At 37.5% G+C, this 14636-nt stretch overlaps 1 protein-coding gene and 1 long non-coding RNA gene across 5 annotated transcripts in view; one reads left to right on the top strand and one right to left on the bottom strand.

The window, feature by feature from the left end:
• The window catches only part of GRM5 (glutamate metabotropic receptor 5), a 555198-nt gene that overhangs the window by 74444 nt on the left and 466118 nt on the right, over positions 1-14636 (bottom strand). For both annotated transcript variants that reach the window (XM_029207228.1, XM_029207229.1), the window contains exons 6-7: positions 13967-14135; positions 9124-9250 (exon numbers count right to left, since the gene is read on the bottom strand). In XM_029207228.1, coding sequence (XP_029063061.1) covers positions 9124-9250; positions 13967-14135 — 296 coding nt within the window. The remainder of the gene's footprint in view (positions 1-9123; positions 9251-13966; positions 14136-14636) is intronic.
• The window catches only part of LOC114886584, a 259298-nt gene that overhangs the window by 70244 nt on the left and 174418 nt on the right, over positions 1-14636 (top strand). The gene's annotated exons all lie outside the window — the stretch shown is intronic.

Here is a 14636-nt window from a genome sequence, read left to right as displayed (position 1 = left end):
CATTGCCTATTCTGTGCCATTTACTGGGCTAGACAATCATTGACTTAGAGGATCTTACTTTCAAGTGGGGAAGACTTTCAATAGAGGTTGGAACTTTCTCCAAATTTTCTCATTTATCTTTAAATCAATCAATCAATCTCTATATTCATTTCTCATCACTATATTTTTTAAACTTAATTAACAGTAGAGTGATTATCGTTAATATAACTGAACTGTTAACAGGTACCAAACTATTTGTGTGCTATTTAATCTCTCCAATAATTCTGTGAACTAGTTACTACTGTTACCTCCATTTTTATGTAAGAGGAGCTCAGAGAAGGAAATTTATTTTTGCTTGAAGTCACACAGTGAGTCATTGGTGGAGTGTGGATTTCAACATGGATGTGTCTAATTCCAACCCTTTTGAGATTTAAACCGCTATGTTATTGGAAGATAATAAAGAAGAATTGTTTCGGACATGTCTCACACGCAGCCAAAAATTTCAGCTGTATTTTTTAATACTACGTTTGTCATAAATTTCACCTTCCTTAGATAGTATTGGCGAGTCTATGTAACGAATGTAAGGAAAATCTAGAAAGTGCTTAGGGACCTGGGGGGGGATTCTATTGTTAAGCAAAGTAGTCACTTCCTTTTACAGCAGCTGGTCACCGTTATGATGCTTGGTCTTTAGAAAAGGATGGTTTCCATAAATAGGCTTTGATAGGAAAAGTGAATGTGAAATAGTGATTCACTTGCCTCAAAACAGCTTGGTTATGTTGGAAAAAATATTTTTGAATACGCATTCCTTAGATATATTCGTTAGGGTTTTTCTTTCTCCTTGAAAATTCTTCTCCCTTTTACTTGGTTAACTTCTCATTTTCACATGCATTATTTCCATCTCCTCCCAGAAGGTACCACTGAACTTCCAAGACCTGGTTAATTTTCTCTCCTCAGTGTAATTAGTTTTTACTCTCAGGCTAGCACTTTATTTTCTTCCACCTTCGTTCCTTTCTTGGTCTGTTCATTCATTCATTCTTTCCCTTATTCCTCCTCTCTCTATTATTTATTGGACAAACATTAAATCAGTTTCTCCTATATGCCTGGCATACTTAATTTATTGAAATTGCTCTTTATTTGTGTGTGTGTCTGCCAGCCTCTGGGATACTCGAGGGTAGGAATTGTGGCTCCATGATCACTATGTGTCCGGTGCCCAGTGCTTTGTTTGAACCAAGTTGGAGCTATTTGCTAATGAGTACTTCTGTCTTGCATGCCACCAATGCACAATTCAGTTATCGTATGTATCATATGTTATACTCTTAATGCAATTATGTAAGTCAGCCTTCTTCTACTGTGGACACTTGATGGCCTGGAAATGGAAGGTCAGACACCTTCCATTTGTATCTTTATCAACAGAACCTAGCACAGTGTTGAAAACAGTGTAGGAACTTGATTAAAAAACGACTTCTGCTGAATGAATGATAGGATAACCAGCTTGTAGAGCATGTGTTCCTATTAAGATTATTATGTAACCTAGATAAGCCAAGAAATTAGAGGTTGCCATTATGAAAACCTGTTCCTTTTAAAATATTAACAGGAACTATTTATTAAAATTGTAATAATAAAAACCACATATTTCTCATCTAAATTCATAACAGATTTCCCCTAAAGAATCAGAAACACATAATAAACGGAAAGGTTTTTTTTACCCTTTCCTCATCCAAATTGAACTGTAGTAATCAAATGGGCAGCACTTTTTACACACATTTGAAATGAAAAATATCATAGCAACCTGGAGATAATTAACATGTGACCAGCTTGAAAGCTGAATTTTTTCTCTTTCTGTAATTTCCTGGAAATGTGGGGCTCCAAAATGTGATTATGAAGAAAGGCATGTGGTGTAGCAGCAAATGGGGGAATCACAGTGCCTGGGCTTGATTTTCCACTAGTTTTGTGACCTTGGGCAACTTGTAGAATCTTCCTGGGTCTTAATTAATTCAGCTGTAAAATAATAAAGTCTACCTCATAGGATTCAAAAAGATAATGCATAAGATAGTTAAAAATACTGGTGACGACACAGCACAGGGAGATCAGCTCGGTGCTTTGTGACCACCTAGAGGGGTGGGGTAGGGAGGGTGGGAGGGAGATGCAAGAGGGAGGAGATATGGGGATATATGCATACGTATAGCTGATTCACTTTGTTATACAGCAGAAACTAACACACCATTGTAAAGCAATTATACTCCAAGAAAGATGTTAAAAAATATATTGGTGATGAAAAGCACTTCTCCCCACGTTTTTATTTACTTATTTATTAAAAGGTAAAAAAATGTCCCAAGAAAAGCAGGACAAACTGAGGAACACAAATGAAGGAAGTATTTATAGGAAGAGAGTAACTCAAATGCTGGAGTTGTAAAACTTGTCAGTGGTTCTGCCTCCTTGGAGCTCATCCTCCACTCCCTCCCAGCTTCCCACTAACTCCCTTTTGTTTGACTCTGTTCTGTTTTTGCCCCTGAAGTGAAGATACAAAGGTTCCAACCTCCAAAGCAATTAGGTAACTTAGGGAACGAAAGGAACTTCCTAGAGAATGTTCCTATTGACGTTAAAAGGTTGATAGGCACTGCCCTCCTTCCAGTTTACAGCTTTGCACTTAAAATAAATAAGATACATTTCTTTGCGCGTGAGAAGCAGGAAATCATTCTAACTTTCTGTCATAAAGCTTCCCACTGAGTTACTTTTTGAAAGCCGTGTTGTTTTTGCTTTTTCCTTTTACTTGGGTTTGTTGGAAGGTTGCCAGAGTTGGCAAACCCACCTGAAAGGGTTTCCATAGCTTTAGCTTTGGACTGGGCAGCTAAAGATCTGCTACTTATAAGCCATCCCAAATTCTTTGAGAGAAAACAAATTAAAGATCCTTTCTAGGACAGTTTCTGCACGCATCTGGTGGGGAATGGTGTGCAGTGAAAAAGTTGTCTTGGCAGAAGCTTGTAGGGAATGCTCTGAGTGCCTAGCCAAATTGTCGCCTTCCACTATTTTTTCCTCCTTCCTCTTTCAAACCAGACCACATTGCAGTTATCTTCTTCTCTCAGCGAAACAGTGACCTCCTCCTGTTAATTTAAATTTCTGATCTCTTCATTGCCCTTTATTCCCACTACATCATCACAGTCCAAACGACCAACAGATTCACATTGTGACTTGCAAAATTTCCTTACTGTGGTTTTCTCTCTTCCTTCTTTTAAAGTCCCCAATTTAGTCTTTATTTAAAAATTTTATCTTCTAGTATTCAGTATTTAAATAGCTCAAATCATATGAAGTATTTTAAATTATAAAAATTTTAAATATGCAGGGAAGTGCAGAACAAACGTAAAAATCCAGATTTAACAAATGTTGATATTTTATCACATTTGTTTCAAATTGCATATACACACAGCTTACAGATATAATTGAAACCTCTCTTGTAAATCCTACCCGACTCCCTCCCATCTCTCTCCAGATGAAACCATCATTCTGAAATCGGTATCCTTTCTACTCATGTTTTTAAACAATATTTACACTTTGCATTTTGACTGTGTGCATAATATTTATAAAGCAGTCCATCATGATTGCATTTCCTTTCTTATTCAATTGTTGGATATTCCTGGAGATAATAATTGCCCTGTTTAAAACTGTTCTCTAGAATGTAAACATCATAAGGGCAGAGAATTTTATGTTTTGGTCAGAGAAATATTTTCAGCACTTAGAACATTGCCGGGAACAGAGGAAGTGCTAGTTATATATTTGTTGAGTGGATGACTAGATAGATAGCTGAATGAATAAATAATGTCTTTTAATTTCCCTTAGAATAAACTTTAAAATAGTTACCATGGCTTACGAAGGCCTGCAAGAGTTGGCCTTTGCTTGTCTTGCCTGTCTCAGTCCCTCCCCCATGCCCCCGTGCTCCCAGTTCCTCCTCAGTTTCTGTATTCTGTGTCCAAAACACTCTTCTCTTTCATTTGAATCTGGCCAACTTCCATCTTTACTTTAATTCTTGCATGTACACAGCTCCTTGAAGAGGCAACTTTAAACCTCATCTAAGTAGCTTCCACTGATACAGGCTCCTACACCATTCTGGTCTTCTCTGTTAATGCTCAGCATCTTATTATTACTTGTCAATATTTAGGATGATAATCACTTTGAGGGCAGGGGTCCTGTTTATCCTATTCACTGCTAACATGGATACCTGAAGATTGTTAGAGAAAGAATAACTACTTGTTGTACTTAATGAAAATAATTTGAATTAGGAATATTGTTAGGTTCTGCCCTCATCCTCCATTTAAAATCTTTCTTTATTTTCTTCCTGGTTTTCATGCCTGGTTTTCTTTCTTTCTCTTCTTAATTCCTGGTTCCTGCCAATTTATGATGGCTATTAAAACTATGGCTAACTTAAAATTTATTTTAATGGATATATTGATGAAAATACATACTCTTAATATAATTCAATATTATACGCACATATGTGTGTGTGTATGTGTGTGTGCAAAAAAGTAACTCGCAATCTCACCACTCATAAACATTTTTTCTTAAGGTAATGTTCATTTCAGACATCTTTCTATGAATATATAAGAGTAAATGGCTAAATATAATATAGATATTAATGTCAGTTGATCGCCACTCCTAGTTGTTTTTCTAAACAATTATTCAATTCTAAGATTTCTAACTGTGCTAACAATCTTATAGAGCTGTGCTGGGATTAAATGAATTAACATTTGTAAGACGCTTCAACGAGTTCCTGGCACACAGGAAACATGTATGTGTTAGTTGCCATTATCACAATGGGGGCACTGACCCAAAGTGATCCGAGCTGTCACGTTATAGGCTGAAGTGGGGTAACTGTAAGCCAGTTGGGTAGAAGAAAGACTTACAGTATCCTCTGAAGCCAGCCCCAAGCATCTCTGTGGCAGGCTTTGGAATAGCTGAAGCCATCAGAGCAGTCTTCTGGCTTAGCTAGCAGTGCCAAGTGCCAAGTTACTTTGAATCAGAGTCAATGAGATGGGCAGCAAACAGCTATAGGCTCTTTGGAAAAGTGCTGGAGATCTTAATGAAAGGTTAAATCTCACATACTATCAATGTGGAGACCTTTTCAGGTTTGGTACTTATTCTCCCTTCTCCCCTCCCACTTTCTTTCCCCTCCCACATATACACACACACTCACATGTATGCATGTAGCCAGAGGAAAATCATTTCATTCTTCTGTTTGAAAATCTTCACTGGCCTCACACTTGTCTATGGGATAAAGTCCAGACTCCTTAGTTCAAGGCTGTCTTCAGAGCATGGCCCTAATACTTACTTCCATCTTCATTTGTAACACTCCCCATCATTTACTGCAGATTGACACTCATTTGCTGAGTGCCTACTCTGTGTCAGGCATTGTGTTAGATGCTAGGAATGCAAAGGTGATTGAGATATGGTTATGTCCTTGAGAAACTAAGGGTTCAGTAGGGAATGCAGACAAGGATATAGGCCATTAAAATCCAGCTTGAAAATGATGTAATGAGGGAAGCAGAATTTGCTTAAGAAATACAGAATAGAGGACTTACTAGTCTAAGTACCACAAAGAAGGTATCATAGAGAAGGTGACATCTGGGCTGAGGAAGGAAGGTGAGCAGGAGTGGAGTAAGGTGAAGGTGAACAAAGTGGAGTAAGTGCATTCCAGGCAAGGAAGGTAACACCTGTACGGACATAGAGGAGTCGAATAGCATTGTGTGTGGATGAGAATTATATGCAGCCCTTGATACTAGAGTGTCAAATGAGCTTTATGAAGTGATGGTGATTGAAATTAGAAAGATCACAGGAGGGTGAGGGAGAAAGGGAATTTTGTATGCCATGTTGAAAAACTTGGACATATCCCATAGAGATATGAAAACACTGGTCAGTGTTGAGCAGTGAAATGAAAGGGACACGTCTGTCTGTTGGATACATTATCTAGTAGCAAGATGCAAACTTGGAGGCATGTGGCATAAATTTGGGAGTAGGGAAATAAACTGGGAAATTACTGCAATAGTCAAATGTGAGATGATAACTTAGTCAACGGAAGAGTTGTACCAATAAATGGAGAGGAAGGAGGGAGAAGAATATTTAGCAATGCAAATAGGCAGACTTGCTAAGTGACTGGATACGGGTTGCCAAGAAGAGAGAAGGGTTCGGATGACTCACTTCTTTTTGTTTGGAGAAATTAGGAGGTTGATGGTGCCATTCATAGCCTCAGCGCTGCACACTTTTCCCAGTAGGATCTTCTTACCTTTTTTTAAAATGAGCTTAAAGATTATGCCTCAAGACTAAACCTTATCTAATTTCTCCAGGGTTAGGCGTGCCCTTCTCCATTTTTCCGTAATACTTTGCTCATTTCTCACCTACAGCACTTGGTCTACTGCATGGTTACTTATTTATATGCTTTTCTCCCACTAGATTATAAGTTTCTTGGAAACTCAGACTAAATTTTACATTTCCAGTTTCTATTACATTTCTGGCCCAAACTAAGGCCTTAATTTGTTAAATTAATTAATTCATACTTGAAAATCTCAAAGACATCTCAAGCTGATCTTGTCTAAAACCAAACTATTGATCCTTATCAAAGAATGCAAATTTTCCTCAAGGCCGAACATTTGGTAGCCTTACTTAATATCTGTTGCAACCAATTCATCTGTATATCCTGTTGGTTCTACTCCAAAGTATATCTGAAATCTTCCAATGCACTGTTTAGCCCAAGATACCAAGAGCTCTTGGTGCCTGCAATGGCAACCTGTAGTAACCATCCTGCCTATCTCCCTCGTTCCACTTTCCATCCCTATCCAAATTATTCTCCCTCACAGCAACCAGAGTAATGTTTTAAAATTATACATCCAATCATGCATTCTTCTTCTACTACAGTCCCTGCAAAGGTTTCTCATTGTACTTGGTATTAAACACTCAAATCCTGAACCTGTTCTACAAGGGTATACAGTATATGATCTAGCCCCTGCTACCTTTCTGATCTCTTCTGACATTGTTTTTCCATTGGCTTATCCATAAACAGACTTTCACATGTGCTTTTGCCTCAGTAAGAAATGCCCTTCTCATCATGTTTTGATAGCTATTTCTGTATTTATCATTTAGGTCTCAGCTAATCTTCACTTCTTCAGAGATCTTTTATGACCACATATTTAAATTATGTCTCCCCTAATATTTTCTTTTTTTTTTTTACTCTTGTTCTTTTACTTCATACTACTTAACACAATTTGTCCATGCCTGTCTGTATGTGTCTGAGAGAGTGTGTGTGTGTGTGTGTGTGTGTGTGTGTGTGTGTGTGTGAGAGAGAGAGAGAGAGAGAGAGAGAGAGAGAAATGTCTCTCTCCCAACAAGATGGTAAGTGATATAAAAACCATGTCTATTTTTAACCCCAATTTCTCCAGCACCTATTATTGTAGTGCAAATAGTAATAATAAAATACTTTTCTGTTGAATGAATGAAAAAGCAGACCATGTTCATTGTGATAGTTTTACAAAACATAGGACAAAAAATTACATCTGCATATTCACGTTCAAGGTGCTTAACCACGTGGATAGTTGAATCTGTGAAATAGTTTTTCAGTTTAATGATAATCCATATTGAAATCAGAAATTAGAAAAAAGTAAACAAATAGTATAAAGGAAAAGATCACCAAAACTGCTCTTCATTTCCCTCACAAGAGAACCAATCATATTTTTTTCTTTCTTACATTTTTACTGTATGTGTGTGTGCGTGTGTGTGCTTTAGTTTATCTGTAAACTAAATTTATTAAAGACTTTGTGTTCAGCACTGACTTGGCTCTGGGGATAGCAGGATGTATGAGTATCAGAAAGCTTATCATCTGACGGTGAAAACAGGACACAAATGCTGTCACAAGGTACTTGGGTGTTTTATTAAATCAGAATTTTTAAATTTTTTTTTTTAAGAAAAGGAATACCTTCTGCATAAATACCAATCACTGAAAACAAGTCTTAATGTGAGCTGGCCTCAAAAGGCCCAGAATCACAGGATTTTTAGAACCAGGTTTTTGGAATAAGCTAATACAACTACCATGGATAATCTCTTGTCCTATGAGGGGTCGATTCTAACACTGATGATGTTATAATTCTCTAGCCTCTAGGAGTTTGTGCTTAATCCACCTCAACTGTAAAACCACTAGGTGACCTGACATACCACGTGGTGGGCCCTCTGCCTGGAATGTCTTTTTCTCTTATTTCCCCGGAAAACTTAGTTTCACAGGTCCCCTCCTCATACTCCATGTCCACAAACCTGTGTCATTTATTGTAATCACATTTTTACTGTTCACCTCCCTCATTAGCTTCTTGACGATAGAGGGCATATCTTCATTTTTACATCTTTATATCGGTGGTAGGCAAATAGGCATCTAATATGCATTTGCTAAATGTTTATTGAAGGAATTGGAAGGAAAGATGGAAGGTATCCTGTTTTCATAATGTAAAGATTAGAAATAGCTATGAAATACCATATTGAGAGCACAATGACAATAATTACTTCACATTTTTGGAGGAAAAAACTCCTAAACCAAAACATCACGGAAACAAAGACAAAAAGTAACCCCTCTCCCCAAACTCCCCCCAAATCAAGCAGAGATGAGCCTTACCCTGTGTTGACATTATTTGAAAACTCATTAGTTGGAAGTTTCTGGTTTAGATTAAGGAATAGCAATAAGAGAAACAAAGAGTTTTAGACCAAATTCTACCTAATTCTGTGCTACCTTTTTGTTCTTGGATACATCATGGCATATTTTAGTCTCTTCCAGCTAATACTCTCTCTACACCTGAAATCGCAGTTAACTGGGGCCCTGCTTAGGAACTTCTGGGAATATCCTGAAGATGGACTAAAAATGCCCAGTAGAAAACCTAAGGATTCTGATCCAGTTTGGGGGTGAGGGCAGGAATATAGGCCGATTTCTCCGAGCGATCTAAAGATTTTCATGATTAGCCCAGGTGTTGGGAAGGCATCTGTTCCTAAGGGAACTCTTTGTTGCATAAACAATTCCACCAAGATGAGAAATGCTTGGAGACGTCACCGCCTTCCTCCCACGTCTGTGTCCTTTTTGAGTTGATTTTGGGGGATGTACCTGTGCTGACATTGTGCTACATGTACCTGTAAGGTCATCCGTGGGCCAGGACCCCAGCTGGCATGCCTTGCAGGTGTACTCATCAAAGACATACTCGTTCTCTTTACAAGGTGTGCAGGTCCAACAGCAGCTGACTTCTCCCTTCCGGATCACCTAAGGCAGGTATTTACAATTTTGATTAGTTTTTCACATAGATAAAAATCCAGCAATCCTTTATTCAAATGTACTGCTTTACAAAGCAGAAGGGGGCTTTCACATAAGTTATTTCAAATGTTTTCGGATGGGCAGTGTAAGTATTAATATTCTCGTTTTATAATTAAAGAAACAGGCTGAGTTTAAGCAACCAATCCAACATCATAAAATTTGTTGGTGGCAGGGTCAAGGATGAAATTAAGTGCAAATCTTTGGTAATTAGCTTTAGATACGTGTATTAAGCGTCTGTGTTTGTGCTCACATGTAAATATATATACATTTCTGTATGTGTGTATGTAACTGAATTTTTCCCAGAGTTTGTGCCCTTTCTTTGCTTCAAATTAAGAACTTTTGCTCTCTGGATTTACCTTGGCTTCCCTTCACTAGTTGAATAATTGTTAGCCAAAAAGCCCACATTGTATACCTGCTAAAGTTCAAAAATATATCCATATTGATAAAAAATAATTAGGAATTTATTTTGAATTAAGAGGCAGACGATGAAGTTTTTTTCTGGAGATCACCTCTTAGACTGTTTCTACTAAAAATCTGGTTCAATAATTCAGCCCATTCCTTCCTATTCTAGCAGTTTTGATTTGCTTGGGATAAAGATGGTTAAGGTCACTGAGACTATTATATACCTCTTCATGTGTTTAATTTTTTTAAGGCAATGGAAAATAATTGAAATAATTTAACAGTTGAAAGAGTCCTAGATATTATTCTTTAGAAATGGATGTCTTTTATTTTTTTTCCACCACTGGTGCATGAATAGCCTCTGTGGAATAGAGACAGCATTCATTAAACATTCCTATAAATAATTAAAACTCTGATTAATAACCAGACGCAGGAGTGGTTACACTTCATATCCTTGTCTTAGATGCTGACTCTATTAATGACCTTTGATAATAATGTCTAGATATCTATAGCCAAATACAGTTGTAGGCTGGCACGCCTTTCTTCTGTTTTGTACTGTCCCTTGTGCTGACTCTTGACGTCGCAACAATACAAGTAGGAAATGATGACAAAAGGGCCTGAAACATCCTTTCCCTAAAATAACCAGATCAATTGCTAATTGATCTGCTTAATCTATTGAAAGCATTCTTTCAATTGGTAAAATTGCTAATTAGACCTGCTTAATCTATTGAAAGCATTCTTCATAAGAATGTTGACTGTTTGCTGGTGATTTAGTGCATGCCATGTCGTGTCATCTCATTGAAACATTGGAACAGCTCTGTATAAGGTGGTTGGTTTTATTTTATTCATTTTTTTAGGGACGAAAACTAAGGCGTAGTGATTTCACTCACACAACACGTGGGTGAATGAGGGATCAAATAATGCCTGTTGGACTTCGTGGTCATGCTTATAAAGATTGAGCCTTATTGGTCTGTATAAAGATAGAGTTCGTGATATTTTGAAATATGTGGAGGAAAGAATACTGGCTTGAGAATCAAGGGGCACCAAGGTTCTAGTCTTACTTATAGCCACTAAATAATGTGCAGCCTTGAGCAGTCTCCCAGCTGATCCTGTTTCATCCAACCGAGACTAATGCTTTTAAAATAATACCTGCCTTTATAAGAGTTTCCTGAGGATTAAATAGAATATCACAATGATTTGGAAACTGTAGAACACTTTAAAAATATTAACTGTTTTATTAGTAATATACATATAAGTATCCATATAGAGACATGAATTTCATTTTCAGGGTTACTTCAACCACACTTGGTAAAACTATCATTGACAGTTACTAGATTTTGTAACGCAAGGAGGCACATTTCAAATGCTGAAGGATTCTTTCTTAGTAGCCTGGCAAACAAAAGCAGTTGCGTTTTTCCTCTTAGAAATGTGCTAACTTTTCGTGATTCAATTTGCATTGCTTTGTAAATTTCAGTCTTTTTACCAGAGTAAGCTCATGCCCTTTTCCAAGATTAATTCCAATATTAACAATCTTTTTTTGAATAAATAGTGACAACTTACTGTCTTCTTCTGATCCTTCAGAACTGATTTGTTTTACTTTTTTTTGTTTGTTATTTATGTTCTGTTTCACACTCATTTTGAATACAGGAGGTGGTGACAGTTCTCTTTCAGACTAATTTCCAGTTTTTTCCACTGGTGGCGCACTGGTTAAGAATCCGCCTGCCAGTGCAGAGGACGCTGGTTTGAGCCCTGGTCTGGGAAGATCCCACATGCCATGGAGCAGGTAAGCCCATGCGCCACAACTACTGAGCCTGTGCTCTAGAGCCCACGAGCCACAATTACTGAAGCCCACACGCCTAGAGCCCGTGCTCTGCAACAAGAGAAGCCACCGCAATGTGAAGCCTGCGCACTGCAACGAAGAGCAGCCCATGTTCGCTGCAGCCAGAGAAAGCCTGCGCGCAGCAGTGAAGACCCAAAGCAGCCAAAAATAAATTAAAATTTTTTAAAAAGTGTAAAAAAGCACCCTGGAAGTAGTGATGCTTTCTTTATGAATAACAGTATGTTATATATTTGAACATTTGCTAGACTAAGTGTCCTTTTGTGGGCACTGCGTTAACAAATCTGAACAATTCTGTGATGTGTTGATATCATTAGTGAAGTTGTTCAGTGACCTTATTAAACCATATCAAGAAAATGTAGTCAATTGTATATTTAATGGAGTGAAAATGAGATCTGGTTAGGAGAATAGAATTTGGGATTAAAAAAAGACTCTATAACGATTATAACAAACTAACTAGTATTGAAAATACGATAATAGGGAGTCAGATTCTTCCACTGGGTAAGTTATTCCCAGGAGAAGGGGGTAGAAAAGTATATATAAAGAAATCTCTTGAAACAGACATTCAATATATATATATATATATATATATATTTTGCGGTACTCGGGCCTCTCACTGTTGTGGCCTCTCCCGTTGCGGAGCACAGGCTCTGGACGTGCAGGCTCAGCGGCCATGGCTCATGGGCCTAGCCGCTCCGCGGCATGTGGGATCTTCCCGGACTGGGGCACGAACCCGTGTCCCCTGCATCGGCAGGCGGACTCTCAACCACTGCGCCACCAGGGAAGCCCAACATTCGATATTTTGAAGTTACAGGTTCAAACTATATTGTTGTGAAGGGTCAAAACAGAGACAACTTCCATGTATTAATTTATACAGACTAATCTTTCTCTGGGAAGAACTGGAAATTATGAACAATTAATATTCTAAGTGAGTCTAAAAAGAATTTCACATGAAGTGTTTAACTGCAAGATGATTGGCCAAGATGCAGACCATCACTGAATATTAAGAGTCGGCAACCTTTTTCTGCAGAGGACCAGAGAGTAAATATTTTAGGCTTAGTGGTTGATAGCCAGGGCTGATTGAGGCTACCTCTATAATGTTTCTTTCAAATACCTCCCCTACCGCCTTTCTATTCTCACTGTTTCTTCCATAATTCAGGGACCTTGTCACCACTATCACAGTGGTGTCCTCTTTCTTTATGTTTCATAACTCCACCCATGCATCTTCACCTATTATATGTCAGCATCTTGGTCAAAATTATTCTCAGACTCCTGGTTAATAAAAAATTAAGTTCAGCCTGTTTAGTATGGCATCCAAAACTCTCTGCAAATGTGGCTTCAATCTATCATTGCAACTTTCTCTTTTACAGTAACCATTTAGAGCAACGCCCCCTAGATTATTCACTGTTATTCCAGAACAGTCTGACTACTTCTGTACCTTTCCTGTTATTATTCCCTCTACATAAACGATCATTTCCCTACATCTCTCTCTGAAGTCATATCCATTTTTCATGGTTCAGTGTCTGACATTTTATTCAGAAGAAATCTGTCCCTTTTTTAAAAAGAAATTTTTATCGCACCTTTACTGCACCATGTACACGGCACTGTACTATTTGACATATAGTAACTCATTTTTAAAAATATATATTTATTTATTTGGTTGTGCTGGGTCTTAGTTGTGGCAGGCAGGCTCCTTAGTTGTGACTCCTGGGCTCCTTAGTTGTGGCATGCAGGTTCCTTAGATGTGGCATGCAAACACTTAGTTGCGGCATGCATGTGAGATCTAGTTCCCTGACTAGGGATCAAACTCAGGGCCCCTGTATTGAGAGTGTGGCGTCTTATTAACCACTGCACCACCAGGGAAGTCCCTGTCCCTTTCTTTTGTATGAAATTATTTAGCTCCCTTTTTTTTCTTTCTTAATGAAGTCATCACATTTCACATGACATTACTTATCTGTGCCCATGATATTTTTCCTCATCTACGCTATAAATCTTCTAAGAGTAAATGTGTCTGACTTATTTTTGTAAACTAAGTAACAAATAGTTTTGTAATGTAAGCAAATAGTTTTGCAATGTAAACTATTACATTAGTAGGAGTTGGGTAAATATTTAAGTTAATTAGAAATTGATGTAGTTTCCAGCTGTGAACTATTTATTCCCAGGAAGCATGTCTTTAAAGGCTTACATGAGTAGAAAAGGTGTGGGCATGACTCTTCAATTGGTTCAGCCAGTCCAACTACTAAGATTATTGTGGGGTTTACTAGATATCATAAGGAATTAATGGGAAAAGAATTTAAAAAAAATTTCTTCTAAAAATTACAAGCTTACAGTGGAAAAGGCAAAACAAATATCTAAAGTTGTTAAAGTCAATGCTAATGAATACTTTTGAATTTACAACAAAAATTAAAGAAACACAGACTCCACTTTACCTTTATCTGGCCTTTCTCACATGGTTCACTGCACACGGATCTGATGATGTGGCTTTTCTTGGACCATACTTCATCATCATCCATTTTTAATTCTCCGTTGTCCCAGCTTCCAACATTGATATAATCAAAATAATCTTTTCCCATTTCCTTGAAATTCATTATTTCATACCTTAGGAACAAGAATATAATAATTATTCAGCTAAAAATATAAATATTCAGCTATGAAGAAGCAATAGATTTCTGTCCTCCAAAATGTACCTATTGTCATAATGGTGACACTGGAATTTTCCATGACAGTACACTTTAGAATAACAAAAAGCCTGTCTGTTTCACTTTCTCTTCAGAGACCTTTTTTTTTTAAAACTTTCAAGCTTATACCTGAAATAGAAAATAATCCCATGTGAGAAGGTGACTTGACCTCAGCATGATGAAAGGAATAACTTCAAGAAGTTTAAACAAGTACTACTTTTAGGCTTCTTAAAAAGATAACAGGGTTTTCATCTCCACTCCTTTGCTAATAACCAAGGGAGAATTTTGGTAAATCTTTAATCTTGTCTTCAGCTTTAGGGAATGAGGAGGTAATTTGGATACGACCTGATTTTACCTTTCTCATTTTACCCTTTATCAATGGCTAAACTCATTGTATAAAGATACTTTCAGGAATGATGTT

Source organism: Monodon monoceros, unplaced genomic scaffold (assembly GCF_005190385.1).
Source record: "Monodon monoceros isolate NGI ecotype Baffin Bay Population unplaced genomic scaffold, NGI_Narwhal_1 Super_Scaffold_7, whole genome shotgun sequence".
Classification (NCBI taxonomy): domain Eukaryota; kingdom Metazoa; phylum Chordata; class Mammalia; order Artiodactyla; family Monodontidae; genus Monodon; species Monodon monoceros.
Note: the sequence above shows the minus strand (reverse complement) of the source record. Positions and strands in the feature narration are given on the sequence as shown.